Genomic DNA, 26,115 nt, shown 5'->3' with positions numbered 1-26,115 from the left:
GCTTCCTGGCACTAGAAAGTATGCAATGTGAGCGAACGCATGAAAATTATTAAATGGGACTTTTTGGAGTGACTTTGCAACATTTTTCCCTTTTTCCTATATTGTAGGAATGTACCACATATGGAGACTTCCTTCATTATGTTTGCGTGAAGGAACCAAATTACATTTTTCCAAACATTAATATTTCCCTGAAATGCATTGTAAGACTGGTGGGGGTCCCTGTTCAGGGTCTTTATCTATTAGTATGAGCAGGGAGCACCTACAAAGTGTATCTCTAGATCAGGAGGACTCAACATGTGTAAATGCATTCATTTAGTAGGTTCTGTGTAATTTGTGTAATTCGTCATTTCTCCTGCGGAGGTGCTGTAGTAAAATTAAATGCCTGCTGCTGAGTTCCTGCCGAGATTACTGTACATCAGTTTGCTCAAGGTCCGAGCAGCAGGAAACCCTTCAATCAAAGACATGATTTTCCAAACTGGACAATTCAATAAAAAAAGAGTAAAAAAATAGGAAAATTAGGCAAAACATACTGAGCTTATTAAGACAACCATAATTTGTTTTATGGGCTGTCTGAAAGGGGTTTTCTGGCTTTATGAATAATAACTCCTAATCCCTTTACGACAAAAGTTCAGCAATTTTTTTGATACACGGTGTCGTACATTTACTCACCAATTTTAACATCTGCGTGTTGTCATCAAATTAGACTGCGTGTTTTAGATTAAGAGGCGGGACACCCCCTGTAATTCTGATTCATCTCACATCAAAAGATCTATGAATTGTAAAACATGGATGTAGGAGCCACTGTCACAGAGTAGCTTTCCGGCTCATTCAGGGGGATTTCAGGTCGGAGGTCCCTTTTATGGTGCCCATGTGGATGTGGTTGGTTTTATAAGCCATATCCTATAACTCATGTGGTATTGCCTCAACTGGATCCAATTGTAGGAACACGTCAGCAGTGTTAAAGAAAAACCCATATGGGTGTGAAGAAAAAATGATCCCATGCATTGAAGATAGATTTTTAGAGGGTTCTCAGAGAATCTTCGGATAGGTCATGAGCCTCAGATTGATGGGGTTCCGTCTCTCAGCTCCCTCACATATCAGTGGATGAATGGGTCACACCATGCCAGCAAGTGCTCCTTTTTTCGTTTACCAGGCACAGGTCTGAAGACTGGATTCTGGCTGTACCTGGTCCTGCAGTTCAGTACCATTCACATGAATTGGAATGTCTAACAGGGAGCTGCAGTACCAGAAACAGCCACTACAAAATGTACTAAGCCTAAAGGTACTGTCACACTAGACGATATCGCTAGCGATCCGTGACGTTGCAGCGTCCTCGCTAGCGATATCGTCCAGTGTGACAGGCAGCAGCGATCAGGCCCCTGCTGTGCTGTCGCTGGTCGGGGAAGAAAGTCCAGAACTTTGTTTCGTCGCTGGACTCCCCGTAGACATCGCTGAATCGGCGTGTGTGACACCGATTCAGCGATGTCTTTGCTGGTAACCAGGGTAAACATTGGGTAACTAAGCGCAGGGCCGCGCTTAGTAACCCGATGTTTACCCTGGTTACCATCCTAAAAGTAAAAAAACAAACACTACATACTTACCTACCGCTCTCTGTCCTCCAGCGCTGTGCTCTGCACTCCTCCTGCTCTGGCTGTGAGCGTCGGTCAGCCGGAAAGCAGAGCGGTGACGTCACCGCTCTGCTTTCTGGCTGCCCGGCGCTCACAGCCAGACCAGAGAAGCAGAGCGCCGAGGACAGACAGCAGAAGGTAAGTATGTAGCATTTGTTTTTTTACTTTTTAGGATGGTAACCAGGGTAAACATCGGGTTACTAAGCGCGGCCCTGCGCTTAGTTACCCGATGTTTACCCTGGTTACCGGGGACCTCGGCATCGTTGGTCGCTGGAGAGCGGTCTGTGTGACAGCTCTCCAGCGACCAAACAGCGACGCTGCAGCGATCCGGATCGTTGTCGGTATCGCTGCAGCGTCGCTATGTGTGACGGTACCTTAAGCAGTTAAAGGGGGTTGTCCAGTCTGGGGGCTCAAGTCTGATTTCACAGACTTGTGTATTCTCGCAGTGCGCACACTGCACGCTGTTGGGAATCTCCAGTGCCATCACAGGCGCACGATTTGCACTCATGTGGTCATGTGCCGACTAAGGCTACTTTCACACTTGCGTTTTTTGCAATCCGTCGCAATCCGTTGTTTTGGGCAAAAAACGGATCCTGCAAATGTGCCCGCAGGATGCGTTTTTTGCCCATAAACTTGTATTAGCAACGGATTGCAACGGATGGCAACACGTCGCGTCCGTCGTGCGACGGATCCGTCGTGTGACGGATCCGTCGTGTTTGGCGGACCGTCGTCACAAAAAAAGTTCAATGTAATGTTTTTTTGTCCGTCGCGTCCGCCATTTTCTACCGCGCATGCGCGGCCGAAACTCTGCCCCTTCCTCCCCGGACTTCAGAATGGGCAGCGTGTGCGTTGAAAAACTGCATCTGCTGCCCACGCCGTGCACTAATTTCACAACGTGCGTCGGTACGTCGGACCGACGCATAGCGACCGACCCGTACCGACCAAGTGTGAGAGTAGCCTAAACGTTCGCAGCTGGACACGTCTAGTCGGAATGTGGCCAGAATTATGTAAATATCATAGTCTTGTTCACATGACTACTCAAAGCCTTCACCACAGAATCCTGACAATGCACACTGTGCACGCTGTGAAGATTCACAAGTCTGCAGTCACATAGAATAACTGCAGACTTGAGCCCCATGCCTGGAAAAAACTCTTTTAAAGTGACGTCTTCAATCAGCCGATTTGTGGGATGACCATTAACATCTTAGTCTAGGAAAACCCTTTTAACAATACCGAGTATTTAAAACAGAGAATGGAATTCATAATTTCCCCTAAACCAGTTTGCCGCTGTGCATTTTTTTTTTAAGAAACTCACTTTTTTTGTATAAAATGACAATTATTTACAAATTTTCCCTAAGGTATTTAGAAAGTTTCAGACATTAAAAAGAGGTTGATTGAAACTGTAATTATCCAGTTTATTTAGAGAAAATCCTAATATAATGAATTCAGCTAGACTTTAGGGTTAATAGTGATGGGGAGTGCGGGGGACGGGGCTGGGCACAGACAGAATTGTGGGGGATGAGCGGACACACACCAGCAGATGGATGCAGGGTCTGATCACGGCACTCGCACCCCAGATACCTCTGTGCCCTGCGAGGACTGGGAAATGTGCCTGGCTAGCGTCAAAGCCTCAATTCGCATGGCTTCAAACTCTAACTCCTCCTACTCCCGGAAAAAGGACAAGGAGGGGAGAAAGGCGTATAATAATCGGCATTGGCAGGAAATGAAACGAACAAATGGGTGGAGAAAACCAAAAGCGGGAAAAGGAGAAAGACACATGAGGGGAAGAGATTAGACAGACTAGGACAGCAGACGGGGAAGACCATACAAAGGCATGTTATCTGCCTGGACTACATATCCCAGAATGCTTTGCAGGCTAGTAGAGCATTATGGGAAATAAAGTGCAGATTCGGCGAGAAAGAGCGCCATGAATTAAGATTTTAGGCAAACAAACCTGCAGCTTCTGCGCGAAGGCCTGTGGGTTCTTCTCTGCTAGATCAGGCTCCAGGTAACTAAGCTGGTCACAGAGGGCAGTGTGGTGGGAAATCCGCGATATCAAGGCCTCGGATGCCACATAGTCGTCCTCAGGGGAACCCTGTCATCAAAAAATGCAAAAAGTCAGAATATTATTTTACAGTAGAGTATGCGTGGGCAAGAGTAGCAGTTGTCTCGGGGCTATGGTGCCTGAGGGGTCCAAACACTCCTCTCCCCGATAGCATAGGGTTTTTTTTTCCACATAATAAATGGGTAAAATTGTAAAGTGCTTTTAAAAATAGGAAAATTGAACTTTTATGAAAAATCCTGGACCATGAAAGGAGTAGGATAATGTGGGAGAACACTGTTGGGCTTCAGTAGGGGCATATTTCTATGTAAGGGCTTACATAGTGGATGCTTTCCTGAAACGGAAAGTACTTGCAAGCAGCATAATACAAAGAATAGCAGGTTTACCCAGAATCCTTTGCAGTAGGCGGAGCTATGCAAATCATCTCTTTCCACCCCTGTCTAATCCACAGCGCTTGGAACCGCCAAGCGTGCAATGCTGCGGATTAGTTTCTAAATTTACACAGCCAACCAATTCCTACCTGTGGACACGTGTTTCGGGCTTTAGGCCCTCATCAGCACAGGGCTGGAATTGGTTGGCTGTATGGAGTGGGGCTCGGTGAGCAAGCGATACATACATGCTAGCCACCTTAGGGAGAGACCCAAGTTGGGCTAAATGTAGCGGGACGAAAGAGACCGAAAAGCCCTCTACTTAAAGGAAATACATAGTGGATGCTTTCCTGAAACGGAAAGTACTTGCAAGCAGCATAATACAAAGAATAGCAGGTTTACCCAGAATCCTTTGCAGTAGGCGGAGCTATGCAAATCATCTAAGGTGGCTAGCATGTATGTATCGCTTGCTCACCGAGCCCCACTCCATACAGCCAACCAATTCCAGCCCTGTGCTGATGAGGGCCTAAAGCCCGAAACACGTGTCCACAGGTAGGAATTGGTTGGCTGTGTAAATTTAGAAACTAATCCGCAGCATTGCACGCTTGGCGGTTCCAAGCGCTGTGGATTAGACAGGGGTGGAAAGAGATGATTTGCATAGCTCCGCCTACTGCAAAGGATTCTGGGTAAACCTGCTATTCTTTGTATTATGCTGCTTGCAAGTACTTTCCGTTTCAGGAAAGCATCCACTATGTATTTCCTTTAAGTAGAGGGCTTTTCGGTCTCTTTCGTCCCGCTACATTTAGCCCAACTTGGGTCTCTCCCTAAGGTGGCTAGCATGTATGTATCGCTTGCTCACCGAGCCCCACTCCATACAGCCAACCAATTCCAGCCCTGTGCTGATGAGGGCCTAAAGCCCGAAACACGTGTCCACAGGTAGGAATTGGTTGGCTGTGTAAATTTAGAAACTAATCCGCAGCATTGCACGCTTGGCGGTTCCAAGCGCTGTGGATTAGACAGGGGTGGAAAGAGATGATTTGCATAGCTCCGCCTACTGCAAAGGATTCTGGGTAAACCTGCTATTCTTTGTATTATGCTGCTTGCAAGTACTTTCCGTTTCAGGAAAGCATCCACTATGTATTTCCTTTAAGTAGAGGGCTTTTCGGTCTCTTTCGTCCCGCTACATTTAGCCCAACTTGGGTCTCTCCCTAAGGTGGCTAGCATGTATGTATCGCTTGCTCACCGAGCCCCACTCCATACAGCCAACCAATTCCAGCCCTGTGCTGATGAGGGCCTAAAGCCCGAAACACGTGTCCACAGGTAGGAATTGGTTGGCTGTGTAAATTTAGAAACTAATCCGCAGCATTGCACGCTTGGCGGTTCCAAGCGCTGTGGATTAGACAGGGGTGGAAAGAGATGATTTGCATAGCTCCGCCTACTGCAAAGGATTCTGGGTAAACCTGCTATTCTTTGTATTATGCTGCTTGCAAGTACTTTCCGTTTCAGGAAAGCATCCACTATGTATTTCCTTTAAGTAGAGGGCTTTTCGGTCTCTTTCGTCCCGCTACATTTAGCCCAACTTGGGTCTCTCCCTAAGGTGGCTAGCATGTATGTATCGCTTGCTCACCGAGCCCCACTCCATACAGCCAACCAATTCCAGCCCTGTGCTGATGAGGGCCTAAAGCCCGAAACACGTGTCCACAGGTAGGAATTGGTTGGCTGTGTAAATTTAGAAACTAATCCGCAGCATTGCACGCTTGGCGGTTCCAAGCGCTGTGGATTAGACAGGGGTGGAAAGAGATGATTTGCATAGCTCCGCCTACTGCAAAGGATTCTGGGTAAACCTGCTATTCTTTGTATTATGCTGCTTGCAAGTACTTTCCGTTTCAGGAAAGCATCCACTATGTATTTCCTTTAAGTAGAGGGCTTTTCGGTCTCTTTCGTCCCGCTACATTTAGCCCAACTTGGGTCTCTCCCTAAGGTGGCTAGCATGTATGTATCGCTTGCTCACCGAGCCCCACTCCATACAGCCAACCAATTCCAGCCCTGTGCTGATGAGGGCCTAAAGCCCGAAACACGTGTCCACAGGTAGGAATTGGTTGGCTGTGTAAATTTAGAAACTAATCCGCAGCATTGCACGCTTGGCGGTTCCAAGCACTGTGGATTAGACAGGGGTGGAAAGAGATGATTTGCATAGCTCCGCCTACTGCAAAGGATTCTGGGTAAACCTGCTATTCTTTGTATTATGCTGCTTGCAAGTACTTTCCGTTTCAGGAAAGCATCCACTATGTATTTCCTTTAAGTAGAGGGCTTTTCGGTCTCTTTCGTCCCGCTACATTTAGCCCAACTTGGGTCTCTCCCTAAGGTGGCTAGCATGTATGTATGTAAGGGCTGCAATTCATGTCCACCTTGTCTAAGGTTTGCCTATATGACGTGACCCTGCTTAATCCGACAAATCATTTTATTTTTCAGTGGGTGGAGGGAAACAGACTTTTTCTATGGGGCCTCACGATTTCAGTGTATGTCACCGGCTAGAGGTAGGAATAGCCAGATATGCATGGGAACGTGTCCGCTTCTTGCAGGTCTCCAATGCTAGAGGGGCCCGGATCTTCTGTCCGGAATTCCAGAGTCATGAATCCTCTGTGAGCTGCCAGTTGCTGATATAATTTATTTCTTTAGTTCTCATGAGGAAACACGGTTTCTCTTAGAAGCTTATTAAAAGGTATCAACCACTGAGGACTCTCAATTCTAAATATTTTTCTTAGAAGCTTATAAATTGAATGCAAAGCCTAAAAACAATTACTGATCACACTCTTTAACCTTACTGTGTTTAGTCAGTAACCACAAGCCCGAGAGGATGGTTATCACGTACACACCAAAGGCCAGTGAGGAGCTCATGAAATGCATCGGGGTTTCTGCTCTCCTCAAGGCTTAATTCATGTTGTTTCAGGAACCAGAATTAGGCCCACGTGCTTAGATTTTTTATACGGTTTCTTCAAGAGTCCGGCATAACAGCCGATGATCACGGTGATTTGCATGATCCCAAAACAAACTATAGGATTGGTTTTTACATCTGTTTCACTACCACGTTGTAGGGAAAGAAAAACATATGGGTGGAAGCAAGACCCCAAACAACCAAGAGTAAGGGACCTCATACACACTGGATTAAATGCAGCAAACAGTGTTGATTTCTTGGAGACAGGCCGACCACCTAATGTGTATTGGGGCATCCAGAATACAAACGCCTGATCCTATTGACTCACAGGCTAGAATTGTCAGAAAGCAGCCTTTCCCCTCTCCCCCGACAGAGCATCCATCGATATGAGGCAAATCGGGAGACATGGCTGTTGGTTGAACGCTCTAGTTCAGCTATACAAGATTATTGGGCAGCTTTAATGTCATTATTTCACCAAATGGAACAAGCAAAAAGTAAAACATTTGTATAGTATCTACTAGGGTGTATGTAGAAGGAAAAAATATGCTGCACTAAAACTAAATCGGTGTCGGTTTCTGGTTCACACAATCACATCCTCAACAGATTGCCAATATATTCTTCTCTCTTATACAACTTGTAAGGTAGATGGGTTGTGGGAAAAAAACAAACCAATACAAGATGCTATGGTGGCTGCAGACAATGGTGCAACCTGAGGTGAGCTAATTCCATAGACCCCCATTAACATAGAGCAGACACAGCCATTGCCTTAAAGAATGACTGCTTCAATTAATTGAATTATCCTCCAGGCATTGCAGAGGTATGAACTTGTGTGATATACTTCAGTACCTTCTTTAGCTTTCTTCTCTCCAGAATGTTATAGCATAATACAGTTTCAATGCCCAGTTCATGCTTCTTTAGAACCTGCTTTCAACTGCTGCTCGGTAACATCCCTACACTATCCTCAAACAATATGTGCATGGGACGCTTCCTATCTGAGCTTCTCTGCTCCCTAACCCCATAGTCAGACAGGGGAATTACTATGCATGGATTGCATTAACATCATGTACAGAGATTGCAGAGCAGCAGTTGAAAGCAGCTTCTAAAAGAGCACAAACTAAGCATTGAAACAGGACTACAGGATAATGTTTGGGAAAAAGGAAGCAAAATACGGTCATGAAATATATCATGAAAATTCAGAACTTTGCAACACCTGGAGGACAATTAAATTAAAAAAAAAAAAACGTTTAGTAGATTTTTAACGGCATGGTTGACCATAATGTTTATTTCTCTGTTCATTCGTATGAACAATTCAGTATTAGACTTTATTTGTATCATCCATTGTGTTCTTACCAGCTCCATTTTGCCGCTCCCAAGCACTTCTGGATCGTCTTCTCTCTGCAGTGACCTCTCTACGATTTGACGTACGTTGTCTTGCATAATAGGTGCAGATCTTGAGATGGACAGCTGCCCTGAGCACAAGTTAGGATCCATGTCTTCAAAGTTGGAGCTAACAAGAAACCATAGACCGTATGTAAATATAAAGTACAACTGTCGGTCTGACTCCGCTCTTCGATACACCAGTCCTTTATAGCAGAACATGGTCACTCATTTGCAATGCAAAGTATCATCACTCCAGAGGTGGCTCTAAACCTCTATATACCACTGTATACTACCCTCAGCGTTCTTTAGATACTTACTCGGTTCCAGTAGAGCAAGAATCTGAGAACTTGGCTGGTGTTTTTCCTTGGCTCTCCGGGGAAGCCTCAAACATGAGATACATGGACTGCGTCTGAGGCATGTCACGGATCTAGGGAAATATTACAATATACAGGCGAGACTGAGACAAACCGTGTAAAATGCAGACTGCTGTCACACCCCGTATGTAAGCCTGCTTCAAAACCAATCAATTGGGCTGACTGTTCTGTTGTAATTATACACGAGTCAACAATATAGAAGAACTTCAAAAGAGTTCTGCAAAATGGCATCTAATTTATAGAAGGACAGGTTTACGGTGTAGACAAGCGGGTTAGTTACTTCCTGTTATGTGTCTCATCTGTTCAAGGACACGTTGTTCGAGACTGATTTTTGCAAATACCCAAAGGCTAAATATGTGACTTTTGCTATACACGTAGACAATTAGATGGAGCAAATAATAGCCCCAGAAAACTAATTTAAAACTGTAAGCTTAAGGAGGACCTTTCACTGGAATTTTTTATATGAACCGAGTACCTCCCTCCAATTGGCGCTGTTCCACTGATTCTGGAAGAGTTTTTCTTTTTTATCTGTGCTCCTCCATTCCAAATTTACTTCCCTTGGTAATAATGCTGAAAACGTTCTTTTTAACAACTGGGTGTGTAGCACAGACTTTCTCTGAGGCCATTTGCTTTTTCTCCCCTGACGTTGGCCAATCAAAAAAATGGCCACGCCCATATAAAACTTCTGTGGTATACGCCGAGTTGGTTGAATAGAAAATTTGAACTATTATTATTGGGGGGAACAGCTTTGGAACAGAGGGGCATAGGGGAAAAAAGAAAAAACGTTCCAGAATAAGTGTAGCAGCGACAATTGGAGGAGTTACCCAGTATACAAAAAAATCCAGGGAAATATCTTTAATTAACTAATTTAATTAACGGGGTCATTAGTATTAAAAATGAACAGGAAAATTTCCATAACTGCAGTTTATTTTAATGTTGTAGAAATGGGGCTATGAATCTCCCACATTGGATAGTGATTGAAATATCCATTAGAATAAGGCCTACCGGAGAGCATTTTCCAGTCTTCTCCATGTATTCGATGCCGTATGAGCTTTCATAATCTATATCTGAAAAATAAATGAATTTGAGAATATTTCAACGTACAGTCCTGCTCATTGTTATTGGCACACATGAGGATTAAGTGCATAATGAGGAATATTTTCTGGAAAAAAAAAAGAATCAAGTGAAACTGTTTTTTTGTATAGAGCACTCGTAAAAAAAAATACAAAAGAGCAAACGATAAACAATAATTAAAAAAAAAAAAAACAATGGGTGGGAAAAACCGAAAAACCAAAAGCTTGCCGTGCACTGGTATTGGCACCCTTTACATTAAATTCGTATGGAAAGCACTGTTTGACTCGCCTGTCGTAAATCACAAATGAGAATCACCTGCGATTATTTGTCCATGTGACATGGTAGGCCTTGCTCCTTTGTCACAATGGTGAAGACAAAGGAGCTGTCTGAGGACATCAGAACTGCTATTAGCAAACTGAAGACTTCCAAAGAGTATGAGGCCATCTGCAAAGACCTTGGTGTTCCAGCAGGGCTGGACTGGCCATCTGGCAATTCTGGCAAATGCCAGAAGGGCTTGTCTGGTCGTGGGCCACCTTGTCTGCTCGTTGTTAAGTGAATCTGTGTTCTCAAGACACCCATACTGTTAGGAGTTGTGACGGAGGTATCATTAGAAATATTGGTCTTGTTGTAAATCTTGCCTTCCTCCACGCAGGGTAATATATCCCATCTGGTGCTTGGGGACGGGGACACCATGGGCCTATGTGATTTCAAATGCCAGGGCTGAATTTCTGCCCCAGTCCATACCTGTGTCCCAGGTTCAACAGTGCTCAAAATTATTAATAAGTATGAGAAGTATGGTACCCTCAAGAACCTAACCTATTCTTTTGTATGGAATTTTTAACCAAGTCCACGTGGCCTGTTTTCGAGACAGCTGGGGTCCCATGAGTGGGAATCACAAATACTATATCTTTATGTCATATACTTTGGATATGCCGTAGATGTACACAACTTTATATAAGAAGGGTTCCTACTGATCACCGTATCTCTATGTAAAGTTCCCCTGATACTGGGAGACGGCTCTGCACTCAGTGTACAGGATCTGAGGGCCATTGCCGTGAAGCTGATCAATAGAACATATTAGTAAAGCACATGTTCAAGGGCAAACACATCTATAAATGAGCGGATTCTGGCCGGGCTTGAGGTGATGTACGGGGACTAGCAACTAAGTGGAAGGTGTAAAATTACAAATGCACACGGGAATCCGCAGAGACATACCGTCTGAGGAACCGTGGAACTGGTTCTCAGTGACAAAGCTGGTCAGATCAGACGGTTGGGGGTAGTCCTGCTTCTCCTGGTCCAGGTCCACTGCCATGCACGTCCATTTTTGGCTACTCACTGAAGAGGCCAGCTTCTCCTCATCGGTAGCATGTTCTTCTGAGACTATTACAGGGACGTTGTCTGACTTGCACAGTATCGTGAGCTCCTTTAAAAAAAATAGCATGACATTAATTAAACAATATGCAAAATCCATGTAATATTTAATGCAAATTCTGTACAGTGCCAAGTTCCTTGGAAAGTAAAGGGGCTGCCTAGAGATATCATATTACATGCGTTTCTATAAATACATACCTCAGAGCCATTGTCAGTAACTGGAGAACGCTTTGGTGATTTCTTCACCCTAAATGTGTCACTAAAATGAAAGAAAATATGAAACAAAGTCATCAAAACACTCAGAAAACATATCACAACCAAAAGCAAATCTCTAAAAAGGTCAAGATCAGTCGGTCATATTAGAAAACAGGCCAGATGCAGCCACAAACTGCGGACATGATTGGATCCATGTGTAGTTCCATGGGCTTGGCACCATTCTGGATAGGTGCCTGCCTCCATAAAACAGATCAGAATAGGACATGCTGCCATTTTTTTTTTTACAGACCCTGGTCCTTGTGGGAAATCGGCCATGTGCACTGGCGCACTAGCTATAATGGGCCAGTGTGCTCTCTATGTGGGGTCCGTGACACACACGGACGGCATATGGACCAAGTGTCTGAGCGTCTGAATGAGCCCTCAGGAAGGTGCAATTTAAACAGTCAAAAATGATGTGAAATTTAGGTTCAATGACACATAGGGCTCATACGTACAGCATTACTAGGTTCACAAGCCCAGTCTGTCACCTGTGGCTCTGCAGGGCACCATATTTCCTCTAATACCAATGTTTCTAGGGTCGGTCCCCTGAGTAATACATGTATTTCAGTGTGAAGCATTTTTGGGGTTCTATTGGAATTCTGTGTAAAATTGGTAAGACGTGAAGGTACAGAATGGGCCTACATAATGTGGTAGTCGTCTTCGGTGTCCATGAGCCTCAGATCCTGAGCACAGCAATGTGCAGGAGCCCAAGATCTTTATTGGTTGTTTAAGGGCAATTCTATCTCAGACATTTATGACAAATCTATAAATCACAATTTTCATTACTCCCATAGAAGTGAATGGATATGCCACAAATGTCTGAGACTGGAATACCCCTTTTAAGACTTCTATTCAGCGGCTTACTAATTATAACAGTTTATAGGGAAATCTGATCACTTATAAGGCTTCATTCAGAAGTTCGATTTTTTTTTTTTCATCAACGGACCGATTATTCTCATCAGAGTTTGATCAGAGTGTGGTCCAAGTGTCATCATTTTTCTCATATGTGGAGAGAGAAAAAGAAAACGTTTCTGCACCCTCTCCTTTCTGACAGTCCGTGAAAATCGGATCACACTCAGATGTCACAGAGCGGTCCGATTTTTTTTTTTCACCGACTCATAGACTTGAATTGCCGATTTTGATCCAACCCTTGAATCAAAATCAGACATGTCCAATTTTTTTCTGTGAACCATTCAGTCTGAGGAAAATATCAGGACATGTGCAGAGGTACGAGTGCTACTTGCATAAACCACGAATAGCACTCATACACAGAAATCGGATTTCTGGATGAGCCCTTACGGCAGTTTTTTCAGAACACTGAATAGCACATGTCCATGCAGTGATGCATGCTCCTTTTTAAGGGGATTCCCTGCTTGGGATTCCTTCTATGAGACCGAAAACAATCTTTGCTCTACCCAAATCAATCATGTACTCAATGTATAGCCAAACATTTGCACTTAAAGGGTTATTCCAAAGATAGCAAGTTATTCCCTATCAACATGATAATCAATAATTTACCGACTGCTGGTGGTCCAATTGCTGAGATCCCCAGAGATCCAAAGAACGGGGATCCAGAACCCAGGTGCTCATACTCAGCCTCTGCTCCATTCATTCTCTATGGGACTGTCAGAGTAAATTACAGGGAGTACAGCGCCCGGCTATTTCCAGAAGTTCCATTTACAATGAATTGAGCAGATGCTGAGTATGTGTTCCTTCCCTTTTAGGACTGCGCTCGTGAGGGCCCAATTTCTGGGTCATGGAGCCCCAGTCTCGAAATTCTGTTATTCCCTATCCCATGGAGACTAATAATGTACTATGTTGGGAATAACCATTTAATACAGGTGGAAATGTCAAGCTTATAGCCTTTATCTGGCAAAATCAGATGAAAAAGAGTACCCAATAAATCATGGCATCCATATTGGTTGTTACCCTACTTTCTGTGAATTAGATAAAGTATTTTTAATGTCATAATATTAGGAGATGCCATGTGTTACCCCATTATGTCACCGCCAAATTAAGCATCTGAGAATTTGAACAGATGTCTTGTCAGAATTTCACTTAGAATTAGTTTAACACATAAAAAAAAATTGCTAAAAAAAGACCAAACTTGCAGCATGACAATGTATGGCCCACTATATACAAAGAGTCAAATAATGTAGAAAGGAGCAGTTCCTAAACATTTCTCCCAAGACGTCTTAGTAACACTGCCGTACACATAGACCGCACACGCCACATGTTCACAAGCATGATACCATGTACTGCAGGGGTTTTATGGTAGGTAAGAAGCAATTTAACAAGCCAGAATTGGCAACGGAGACAAGAGGAAGAAGACAAGCCAAGGAAAAGAAGTCCATGCTGAGCGAAGCGGGAACAATGGAGACACTAACGAGTGAGGAATATAGAAATGACGAGTTACTTACAAGAGAGAACAGACAGACACGACATCTTCACCCATCCTAAGGACACGGAGACAAAGAGACAGACAGACAGGCTGTGTACGTACTGAAATATGCCCTCCGGGGCGCCAAGAGACACAAACACCGACTTACACCAGCAAGGAACTCCTCAAAATGCTACAACAACCGTCCGAACCCCGAACAATAGGATTTGACTCTACAATATATATATATTGGTATCTATAAGACAGCTAAACCCGTGCGGACAGGGCATGGGGCATATTTTCTAATTATACTAGTGGATTGAAGGACCTATCGTTAAAAATAATATTTTCCATGAACACAATCTCAAATAGACATGGCTACTCATGAGACCCACACTTTAAGCCCAGGGTCACACTTGTGAGTGCAATGCGAGAAACTCACACGAATCTCTCGCATCAATACCCGGCACTGCCGCCGGCACTCGGGACCGGAATATGCGGATGCATGTATTTCTTAATAATCTCTGAGTGAACATAGATTCAGAAACCATAAGAAGGCTCAGTGCTACTCAGTGGTTATCAACCAATTACTGTTACCTTCAGCAATGTGGGTCCCAATGCTAAATTTCCACCAGGGCCCCTAGCTGTTATGGATCCGAGAACATATATTTTAAAAATCCAGAGATCCAGCTTCTCCTAGTGCTGCTCCGGGTGATTGACCGGTCTACCCCATAGCAAAGGGTTGGATCTTTAAAGGTACATGTCATGTGAAAAAACGGTATTGACCTGCAAATATGGGGTTAATCTGCAGGTTAATAGAGTTCTGACCTTCCCTGCACCGACACAGAGACACCCGATGCTGGGAGGAAATTAACTTTATCCCCCGCCCGGCCAGGGTTCAGAGTTCAGTCATAGTGGCAGCACCGCTCAGTGTATAGAGGGCAGCCGCTATAACCGCTCCTCCGGCACTGACTGACAGACGGATCAGGATTAGGGTCAGCTGTCAGTCAGGGCTCGAGGCGCGGTTATAGTCGCTGCCATCCATACACTGAGCGGTGACTGAACCCGTACCGGTGCCACCTCTGAGACTAAATGTGAAACGCTGCCGTAGGGAAAAAAAAAATTTCCTCCTGGCAGCAGAGGTCTAAGTGCCAGGTAGGTTCAAGGGAACCTGTCACCTGAATTTGGCAGGACCGGTTTTCGGTCATATGGGCGGAGTTTTCAGGTGTTTGATTCACCCTTTCCTTACCCGCTGGCTGCATGCTGGCTGCAATATGGATTGAAGTTCATTCTATGTCCTCCGTAGTACATGCCTGCACAAAGCAATCTTGCCTTGCACAGGCGTGTACTACGGAGGACAGAGAATGAACTTCAATCCAATATTGCGGCCAGCATGCAGCCAGCGGGTAAGGAAAGGGTGAATCAAACACCTGAAAACTCCGCCCATATGACCGAAAACCGGTCCCGCCAAATTCAGGTGACAGGTTCCCTTTCAGAACGCTATTGCAGATTAACTCCATATGTGCAGGTTAATACTGTTTTTGCACATGACAAGTTCCCTTCAAAGATCCAACCCTTTGCTATGGGTAGACCGGTCAATCACCCGAAGCAGCACTAGGAGAAGCTAGTCTCATCTGCAGCTATGGTCTCCGGATTTTTAAAATATAAGTTCTCTGATCCGTAACAGCTAGGGGCCCTTGTGGAAATTTAGCATTGGGGCCCACATTGCTGAAGGTAACAGTAATTGGTTGATAACTAGTGATGAGCGAATGTGCTCGGTTAAGGTCTTATCCGAGCACACTCAAGTGTTATCGAGCATCTGGTAGTTCTCGTATATTATGTTCAAGTGCCTGCGGCTGCATGATTTGCGGCTGTTAGACAGCCTGAATACATGTGAGGATTCCCTAACAAACAGGCAATCCCTGCATGTGTTGAGGCTGTCTAACAACCACAAATCATGCAGCCGCAGGGATTTGAACATAATATACAAGAACTCCCAGATGCTCGATAACACCCGAGCCTGCTATGGTTTCCATGGTTCGAGCAGCAAGAATCAGCTGCCAGGTTCCCTTTATTATCTTATTTCCAAAGTTTCGACTCCAATCATAGGCAATATCTGCTTGGGGTTTATGTGGATTTTTATTTTTCTGATTAGCAAGTGGCCCTAGTTTAGATGAAAAATGGAAAAAAAAATGGTCCACATACTTTTTCTCAGAAGTAGTGACGGGTGAACCTGTAGATGTTTGGGTTCAGCTGATCATTTAAAAAAACTTTGGTTCAAGTATCAGAACAGTACCCAAACTTGAACCTGGAACTCATTCAGATTAATGGGGGGCCCAAACATCCATTGTTTGCCACGCTGTTATCTGCGTGACAGCACAGCAAACACGGGCTCTGATCGACGGTAAAATCGTTACTGGCGATCAGAGAGCTGCGGTTCCCACGCTAACAGATGACAGCGTGTGAGCCAGAAACCAGGAAAGGCTGATGGAGAGTATTCATCAGCCAGCGCCTGTGCTATAAATAAATAATTTTAAAAAAATGATGTGGGGTCACTTCTATTTTTGATAACCAGAGCAGGCAAAACTGACAGCGGCGGGCTGCAGCCCTCAGCTGTCAGATTTATCATGGCTGGTTATCAAGAATAGACAGGTCCCAAGCCATTTGTTTAATTTATTTAAATAATTATTCTCAGAATGTAAATGGGCCATGGATATTGGCCCTCCCCAGCCTAAAAATAGCAGCAAGCAGCCGCCCCAGAAAAGTGATCTCATTTTGTGAGCGGTGCCGAAAGTGAAGTGACCGTGGTCCATCAGCTATGAACTCCGGTGACCTTTCTCACGTCACCGTTACACAGGGCAGGAGGGTTCTCACTCTCCTGTCTCAGTGTGTTCCGGCTGGTGTGGAGAGCGGTTGCATCACTGAGGTGACCGCTATCCAAATTATCCAGATAGTTGTGGCAAATACCCATTAATGGATTATCGTCAGACAGGTGAGGAATATCCTGTTTTATGATTTTTTTTGTCTTTTACAGGGGACATGGGCATCAATGGATTTAGGTGTGAGGTGAGTATAACTTGGCTTTTTATTTTTATTTCAAATAAAGGTGTCAGTGTCTTTATTTCAATTAAAGGACTTTATTCTGGCTGTTTTTTTTACAATTTAACTATGGGGTTAGTAATGTGGGTGTCTTATAGCCACCTCTCCATTACTAACCCCTGAGCTTGATGTCAGTGGCCATAAAATAGCTGATATCAACCCCAAACCTATTACTCCACTTGACACCGCACCAGAGCAAGGGCAAAGCACCAGAATTGTCACATCTAATAGATGCACCTTTACAGGTGCGACTGTGGGCTGCCATTTTTAGGCTGGGGAGGGCCAATATCCATGGCCCTTTTTCAGTCAGAGAATACGAGCCTCTAGCTGACTGCTTTAGCTTGGCTGGTTGTCAAAAATGGGGGGACCCAACGTTGTTTTTTTTAATTATTTATTTAAATTGTTACGGGATTTACCACAACAGAGAGGAGCCAGAAGACCACAGCGTCTGATTTCTCTTACTCCTGCTCTGATGAGAAGCACTTCACCTTCATATTAAATTGTATAATTTTTTTTTAGCAGTGCAGTGCTTAATCTGCTCTGTTTAGAGCTCCTGGAAGCTTTCCTGCATTAAGGCTCTCAGCTCTGCACTGTTAGAAACTTCCATACCCTATATAATCTGGGCCCTGGCTAGCACTCATTGTCAGAGATAGCTTATGCTGCATGGCTGGAGGTTGTTGGTGGTTGTTATGGGAGAAGGCGTTTGGTGGATTTATCTTGTGACTCTTGCTTGGTTTTGAGTGTGTGATAATTCCCTGTCTTCTCCTGCTTTGATTTACCTATTGTTTATGATTCTCATGTACAGCACCATGGAATCAATGGTGCTATATTAATAAATAATAATAATATATTTTGTATGATTGGTATTTTCTTTTATCCCTATTTGTATTTCCCTTGTTAGTCTGGTTGGTGTATTACGGTACACTACTACATCTCTCTCTTCCCTGGGTGAGGGAAGGGTACAGACTGATAAAGGATTCAGGAGCTAAGTCAAGGTACGTGACCCCGCCATCTTAACCATCAAAAATAATCCTGGAAACAGGATGAGCAAGGGCGCCCCTAACGTTAGAGACAGTGAAGGAGCCCCTAGTCGTGGAACTCCCGACAACAGAATCGTGACATAAATTGTTAAAAAAAACGTTGTGGGACCCCTCTACTCTTGATAACCAGCCATGATAAAGCTAACAGCTGGAGGTTGCAGCCTGCAGCTGTCGGTTTTGCCTGTACTGGTTATCAAAAATAGAAGAGACTGCACATCTTTTTTAAAATTATTTCTTTATTACACAGGTGCTGGCTGATGAATACTCCCATCAGCGGCATTTACTCTTACTGTTATCAGGTGTTTGGTACGGACCGCAAACTTTATTGTTTTGGTTCGCCCATCACTCCTCTGAACCAAGTTACAGTTTAGACACCTGTTCATCACCCTCTCATTCTATAGACAAAATATAAATTTACTAAATGTTTCCACCTGCTGAATGATTAATTCACAGCAATATTGGAAAACGACAGCATGAAAAAAACAGAAGTTGCAATGTACAAAGCACTCTGCTTATTGAACGAATGCCCCAGTTTTCAGTGGCAACATAAAAGCAGGAGACCGCAGGACACAAGCCTATATATAGGTCGCAGTATCCCTAATGGACTTATGCTTGTATTTCACTATAACATACTATCGCTTCTATTGCATTAACAGTACATGAAAAATCGACAGGTTTAATCCATTTAAAAGGGGTTTGTCTTTAGGTTATGGATTATGTTTTCTTTTCGATTCCTTGAATAGACCATACAAAGCCCAAATTCTTAAAATAAACCCTAGGTTTGCAGCCATTCTTGCCACAAGCAATAGAAGCTTTTTGTCACTTACGTTTTGAGTGGGGTCTTCTTTTTCTTCGATGGCTTATTGCTTTCTCCATTCTGCTCAGTAATTACTTCAAAAGCAGCTGGAGCTTTTGCCGGGGACTCCGATCTTTGAACAATGGGTTTAGTTGGTTCAGGAAGAGGTTCTTGAGTAGATGAGAGTGAGTCTTGCAATTTCCCACCGGAAGAAAAGGGATTAAAATTTGGATCATCCCACTGATCCAAGTTGTAGGTATAAGATCCTTTGGCAATTGGAATATCCTCAGGATCATTTGGAATAGGACTAGGGGATCCAGGAGGAGCATCATGCTTTTCCACAGCCTTTTTGGGCTTGGGTTTCCGCAGTGGCATTTTGCCTGCGGGTTTCTTGCCTTTTCTTGAGGGAGGCTGGCCCTCACGTCCCTCCTCAGAATAATCGAACTCCAGCCTCACTGATTGCCCGATCACTGCAGGGTTGTCTGGTATATCAGGGCCAATAAGGGCCACTTCAAGTTTTTGGTGGGTAGGTATTGGTGGGGAGAACCTTCCTGTTAGTTGTGTTTGATAGGTCTCAACGGGAGGAGAATTTGCAATGCCACAAAACTGGGAATCTGTCTGGGACAACTCTGGGGCTGAGGGGAATGAACTTTCCTCTATCCCAACTACTGGCAAGTCGGCATCTATCTCCAAAGGAGGAGGAGGAGGAGAAGGAGCAAATTGCTCCTGCAAATTTCTGCCCACTTCTACTTCCTGTGGCTGACCAAATAATGCCGGACTTGTATCTTTAGGGTCAACTGTGTTTCCAGCTTCTACTTGTTTCTTAGTACTTGCAGTTTTCTTCTTTAGAGATGCTGGTCGTGCCTTTTTTGTCCTACGCAAAGTGCTACATGCACTGTCAGATCCTCCTAGGCTGTTGGGTAAGTCTTCAAGTTGGAAGTCTGCAGCTTGCAAGCTAAGAGACCTAGACAGAGTATTACGACTCAGAGGAACGGAGTCTGTGGATTTTCGTCGAGTTTTAGTAGGGTCTTCTGGGGAACTAGGAATGATTTCTGGAATTTCAACAGTTTCTAAGTCTAAGTTGTATGCTCCACTACTCGCTATAGGTTTATCTTCATCAAATACCACAGAAAATGATCTAGAAGGCTGGCGAAAAGGGGAATCAGTAAAGTTCTCAGGTACTGTCACATCAGGGGCTTCTGCATCTTCCAAGTTAGGAACTGAATCTGAAAGAGAAAAGGTACAAAAACTTTTATTATAATTCCATAGCCTGATGTGGACACGTGGAAATGAATTCATTTAACATATTCTTCGTTCCAAAAACGTCACAGCAAAAAAAAACAAAAACACTTGATAGCGAACCCACTTATACAAACTAAAGATTTTATATATTCAGAAAAAATGAGAGTTCCCCACAATGAACAGAGTTTATTTTAGTTTACAAAGAGGAGATAGTCCTTGTCTTCTCTGATGTTTACCTGGTTCTTGTGTATTTACCTTTTGTATTTACATGTGTATATATGTATATATTATATGTTTTGTATGTTCACCATGTTGATATTTGCAACCGGGTATAGCTTTATACCCTGTAGGGACTTTTTATATGTTCAGCCTACACTGTTATGTTGTTATAGAATTTATTTTCCCCCTTTGTTCTCCACAAGCTAATATATTGTAATTTTTATTGTTTTCCCAGTGACGTTTGACAAAGGCCAGCCTTGGGGCCGAAACGTTACCTCTACGCTACTATACTTCTGTGGTGAATTCAATAAACTACTCTCCTTCTTTGCATTTGAAAAAACTCCAAATATTTGTGTGCGGCTGTTTTTCTGTGAATCGATTACCTGGTTCTTCAGGCTTTGGTGGAAGGTAAGGAGTCTCTTCTTCTTGACGTTGCTGTGGTTGCTGCTCTTGAACTTCTGGAAGAATAGGAATAGGGACTGGGGGTACGGACTTTACTGGTGTTGTTGATTCTGGGGTCTCAAAAGCTTCTTCAGAATCGGAGCTCCTATACATGAAAAACAAAAAAAAACACTGTTTATGGACCAGACTGAGAAGAAAATATAGAGAAAGGGAAAATGCAAAGAAGAAAATGCTCAAAGACAATAATTCTAGAAAATACCGTATATCAGTCAAAAGAATGTACAGTTTTGAAAATTCTGCAAACTATTTTGCTATCTATAGCAAAATTATGTTGTCGCTGCAAGTTTAGACTGTGTGCAACCTCTAGTAATCCCAACGATCCTGCAAACGATCAGAAGGGTACTCTGATTTAGTGCTGCACCCGTTTTTGAGTTCCTCCTGCACAGTGATGCCCCTGGACCCGGATGTGCAGTGCCTAGGATTGCCCCATTCACTTGATGGGTCTTGTAAATTAGCGATGTTGCGTTTTCATTCTCAGCATTGGTGGGGGACCCAAATGTAAAGTCATACAGTGATATATACTAATATATTACACCTTCACTATATTATGAAAATATCTCTTTAAAGGGAATCTGTTAGCAGGTTTTACTATGTAATTTGAGAGCAGCATGATATAGGGGATAAGACTCTGATTCCAGTGATGTATCATCTACTAAGCTGTGTATTGATGTTTTAGTAAAATCAGCTTTTTATCAGCAGGAGATTATCACTACAGGACTAGGTGTCTCGTGCTTCCTGGTCATCTGCTGTGTAACCCCGCCTACCCACACTGATTGGCAGCTTTCTGTGCACTCGTTGTATTGATAGATAGCTGCTAATCAGTGATGTGGGCGGGGCTATACACAGCTCAGCATTTGAGCTCTGCTAGATCTGCTGAGCTGAAAAATTATGATTGTATCAAAATGACTGCATCATGCTATTCTCACATTACATAGTAAAAAAAACTTGACAAATTCACTTTAAAAAGTTCTATTCAAGATAAAATACTGTTCTCTGGAAGACTAAAATGAAGGTTGCTCAACATTTTTAGATTTTAAAAATGGCTCATGGTAACTAGGTCATTCTGATTCATATTAAATACATTAATAATACATTTGTCAGAAATTATTTTAATAAAATAACTGATATTGGTCAATTTCAGGATATTCCCTTGATATCCATTTTGATGGTCCCTCTTTTATTGCACTTTGTATATATCAGAAATTCAAGAGGTTTCTATAAAGCATTTTGCTCAAGAGATACATGAGATTGCCTATAGGTGATGTTATAGGTTTTGCATATATCCATGATCTGTGTGTTCTTATAGATTGGGATTCTAGAGTCCTGGCACATTTAGTAGAGATCCTCACAAGTTTACTACAGAGCTTCACTTGGCACTTGGTTGATATTCATTTTTTTTTTTAAATATATATAAAAGAATAAATCTGGCACAAAATGAAAACTTTCTAAACTCCTGTTCACACTGGTATTATAGATCACTTTGTTACAGGAGCTACCATGGTTTATCAAGGATCCACCGTGTAATGAACCCTATCGGATCCCAATCTGTTCACATCTACGTTAGACAATTCCATTTCTCCTACGTGCAGAGAAGCGTAATCCATGCAGAGAGCGGATCCGTTACATTGCGGATACAAGGAGCCTATTCACTATAAAGGGGTCCGATTGGTTTCCGTTACGGTGTCTGCCACTCTAATGGAAAAACAGAGCCGCGGCGGGCGGACGGCACTATACTGACCATCAGAGGTCAGAAACAGTTTCACAAACTTGATTCCAGCTCACCCAGTTGCTCTATGCTCATCCACCTGGGGCTCAGACACCGGCATCGCCCTGGCCTCACATCAAGGAAAATAGACCCAGTCATGTCGACCATGTACATTTTTCTTTTATATGCACTATATTTTCTTTTGAAAAAGAAAAGGAAAATCCAGTCCTGTTGAGCCGCACTCCAATATTTTCTATTTTCCTTGATGTCAGAAACAGTTTGACCCATAAGAAAAAAAACCTTACAACAGTGTGAACAGAGTCTAAAACATACATTCAGTGTGTAGCGTTATATGTGTGCGTTAGTGCAGTGGAGGCAATCAGTTTGGCCGAATGTACATTACCGCCTCGGTGGCTCAGATTTGCACATGTCCCATCATAGCGGTAATATTCCTGTGGCACGCCGCTCTGTTTCCCTCCAGTATTAGCTGGCACTGACTTGCTTTATTATATACTCGGGCAGTGTACACCGGTGTCTGGTGACATCATTGGGGCGTGACGCACCGCCATGAGTCTTACATTACCATGTGCCGACAGCGCACAAAGACCTGATGACTTCAGCACTGAATAAACAGTTTACAGGCTGAGACAACATCTCTACATGATGGAGGCAGTGAGGGCCACAATATGGAATGTGTCTGCAATCCCGGTTTCGCGGCTTTAACACGAGGATAAGAGGATGCTCATGTGTTAGTGCAGATTAATCTCCAGCGGGTAAGAAGTTAAGAACATAATAAGTAGAAAGCTTCTGCAATCAAGAAATAGCAGTGAAGAAGGCCAATTACCCGGCAGAGAGGGGAGGTGCCGGAGGATGGCCGGCGGACATCACAGGAATGCAACAGGAATTATCCTCAATGCACAAACAAAAGCCTGCAAGTAAGGCCACATCCACACAGTCAGTATTTGGTCAGTATTTTACCTCAGTATTTAGTAGCCAAAACCAGGAGTGGGACAATCAGAGGAAGAGTATAATAGAAACACATGCACCACTTCTGTATTTATCACCCACTCCTGGTTTTGGCTTACAAATACTGAGGTAAAATACTGACCAAATACTGAACGCGTGAACGTGGTCTAAAGGATAGAAGCAGATCTTACTACAGTCTATGTCTACAAGATGGCATCTAAGGATGATGCTAATAAGTGTACGTTCACATTAGCGTTACGCTAATGTGCGTCGCTGTTGCGTCGGCGACGCAGCGGCGACACGCCCCTATGTTTAACATAGGGGACGCGTGCGTTTTTTTGGTCGCGTTTTTCGACACGTGCGTCGTTTCCGACGCTAGCGTCGGATGCAAGAAAATGCAACAAGTTGCATTTTTCGTGCGTCCGATTTTCGTCAAAAAACGACGCACGCGTCGCAAAACGCAGCGTTTTGCGCGCGTTTTGCACGCGTTTTTTGTGCGTCGTGCGTTGCGTCGCCGACGCACCGGCGCGCAATGCAAATGTGAACGTAGCCTTAGTACCGTGGCTCACAATTAATGACGGATTGCTATTCATTATGAAAACTAGATTTCCTCCATAAAGAACATCATGATCGCTGACGCATCATGCGCTCCCGTCACTTGCACGCTGAAGTCAGCTGCAGGCTTCAAAAGTGAACGCTGTGTGGCAGGGGAGCAGAGGGAAGGTACGGAAAGTATTTTTTTTACAGTGAGTGCACAGTGGCCATACTACTACATGGATGACTACGGGCAGTGTATGGTACGTTATGGAGCACCAGCATTTTTACATGCTTTTTTTTTCTAGCTCGTTTTCACTACTTCCTTTAAAAAATAATTTGCTTTAACACCTGTTTTTTTCTGCATTTTTTTATGTTTTGAAGACTATGCGCACACTGTGTCTATGCACTTAGCTTACAGTATGCGACGTCAGGAGCTTTTTCCGACGTACACTGTAACTTGGCCATAAGTGACCATACACCAGACGGAGGCCAAAAGTGTGTTCTTTAGGTCTCTGTGTGGCCGCTATGCGACTGTAGAGCGTTTGTTTGTTCTTTGTCCTTTTTATAGTGCATCTATATGGTGAAAAGATGCCTCGGCATCCATCCTGACTGTGCACACTGTTGGACACGCATCTCCTGAGCGAAAGAGCCCAACAGTGGCCACGAATGTAATGTGTACCCAGCCTGAGGGCTCATATGCACGACTGTAAAATATTTGTCCAGTGCTCTCTGACGTTTTGATGGGTAGTATTTGTAGTCATACCCATATTATTTTAAGCGGCGAGATGGTCTGGCAAAAATATCGCAGCGTGTACAAGTTGCCTCCAATTATCGGATTGCACTCGGTCGTTCATGTCTAAGGGTCCTTGGAAAAAATTGGCCTGCACTTGGATAACATCTGAGTGCGCTCCACTTTTCATGGACTTACAATAATGGACAATATGGAGACATTTTTTCTTCCTCACATCCAAGCAAATCATATCACACTGATCAAACTTCAGAGTTTGATCAGAGTGCTATTGGAATAATTGGCCGGATTTTCTCGGATAGGAGAGCATCGGTCGTGTGTTCCCGGCCTTACAGTGTTTTATGTTATGTGATCCTACAGTCTTCTTAGCATACCACATTTTATAATGTTAAAAGCATATTAAGAAAAAGAAAAAAACGCCCCAAAACATCTCCTATATAATTGTCTAAGGGTCACTTCCGTCTGTCTGTCTGTCCTTCTGTCACGGTTATTCATTCGCTGATTGGTCTCAGCAGCTGCCTGTCATGGCTGCCGCGACCAATCAGCGACGGCCACAGTCCGATTAGTCCCTCCCCTACTCCCCTGCACTCACTGCCCGGCGCCCGCTCCATAATCCCCTCCACACACCGCTCACACAGGATTAATGGCAGCGGCAACGGCCCGCGGTGTAATGTACTCCGTTACCGCTGCTATTAACTATTTACTATTGATGCTGCCTATGCAATATACTATTGATGCTGCCTGTGCAATATACTCCGTCGCTGTGCAATATACTACGTGACTGGGCAATATACTACGTGGCTGGGCAATATACTACGTGGCTGGGCAATATACTACGTGACTGGGCAATATACTACGTGGGCTGTGCAATATACTACGTGGGCTGTGCAATATACTACGTGGCTGGGCAATATACTACGTGGCTGGGCAATATACTACGTGGCTGGGCAATATACTACGTGGCTGAGCAATATACTACGTAGCTGGGCAATATACTACGTGGCTGGGCAATATACTACGTAGCTGGGCAATATTCTACGTGGCTGGGCAATATACTACGTGACTGGGCAATATACTACGTGGGCTGTGCAATATACTACGTGGGCTGTGCAATATACTACGTGGCTGGGCAATATACTACGTGGCTGGGCAATATACTATGTGGCTGGGCAATATACTACGTGGCTGGGCAATATACTACGTGGCTGAGCAATATACTACGTAGCTGGGCAATATACTACATGGCTGGGCAATATACTACGTAGCTGGGCAATATTCTACGTGGGCTGTGCAATATACTACGTGACTGGGCAATATACTACGTGGCTGGGCAATATACTACGTGGCTGGGCAATATACTACGTGGCTGGGCAATATACTAATTGGACATGCATATTCTAGAATACCCAATGCGTTAGAATCGGGCCACCATCTAGTGATATACATAAATGCATAATACGTGGGAAATTAAAAT

General features: G+C 43.8%; 1 protein-coding gene across 4 annotated transcripts in view; it reads right to left on the bottom strand.

Moving 5' to 3' along the window:
• TACC2 (transforming acidic coiled-coil containing protein 2) overlaps positions 1-26,115 on the bottom strand; it is a 166,755-nt gene that overhangs the window by 22,455 nt on the left and 118,185 nt on the right. For all 4 annotated transcript variants that reach the window (XM_069753675.1, XM_069753672.1, XM_069753671.1 and 1 more), the window contains exons 7-14: positions 20,607-20,770; positions 18,794-19,988; positions 11,391-11,451; positions 11,037-11,244; positions 9,753-9,814; positions 8,691-8,800; positions 8,344-8,500; positions 3,583-3,723 (exon numbers count right to left, since the gene is read on the bottom strand). In XM_069753675.1, the coding sequence (XP_069609776.1) occupies positions 3,583-3,723; positions 8,344-8,500; positions 8,691-8,800; positions 9,753-9,814; positions 11,037-11,244; positions 11,391-11,451; positions 18,794-19,988; positions 20,607-20,770 (2,098 nt within the window). The remainder of the gene's footprint in view (positions 1-3,582; positions 3,724-8,343; positions 8,501-8,690; positions 8,801-9,752; positions 9,815-11,036; positions 11,245-11,390; positions 11,452-18,793; positions 19,989-20,606; positions 20,771-26,115) is intronic.

The sequence above is a fragment of the Ranitomeya imitator genome, chromosome 2, assembly GCF_032444005.1.
Source record: "Ranitomeya imitator isolate aRanImi1 chromosome 2, aRanImi1.pri, whole genome shotgun sequence".
Lineage (NCBI taxonomy): Eukaryota > Metazoa > Chordata > Amphibia > Anura > Dendrobatidae > Ranitomeya > Ranitomeya imitator.
The sequence above is the reverse complement of the archived record's forward strand: the minus strand, read 5'-3'. Positions and strand labels throughout refer to the sequence as shown.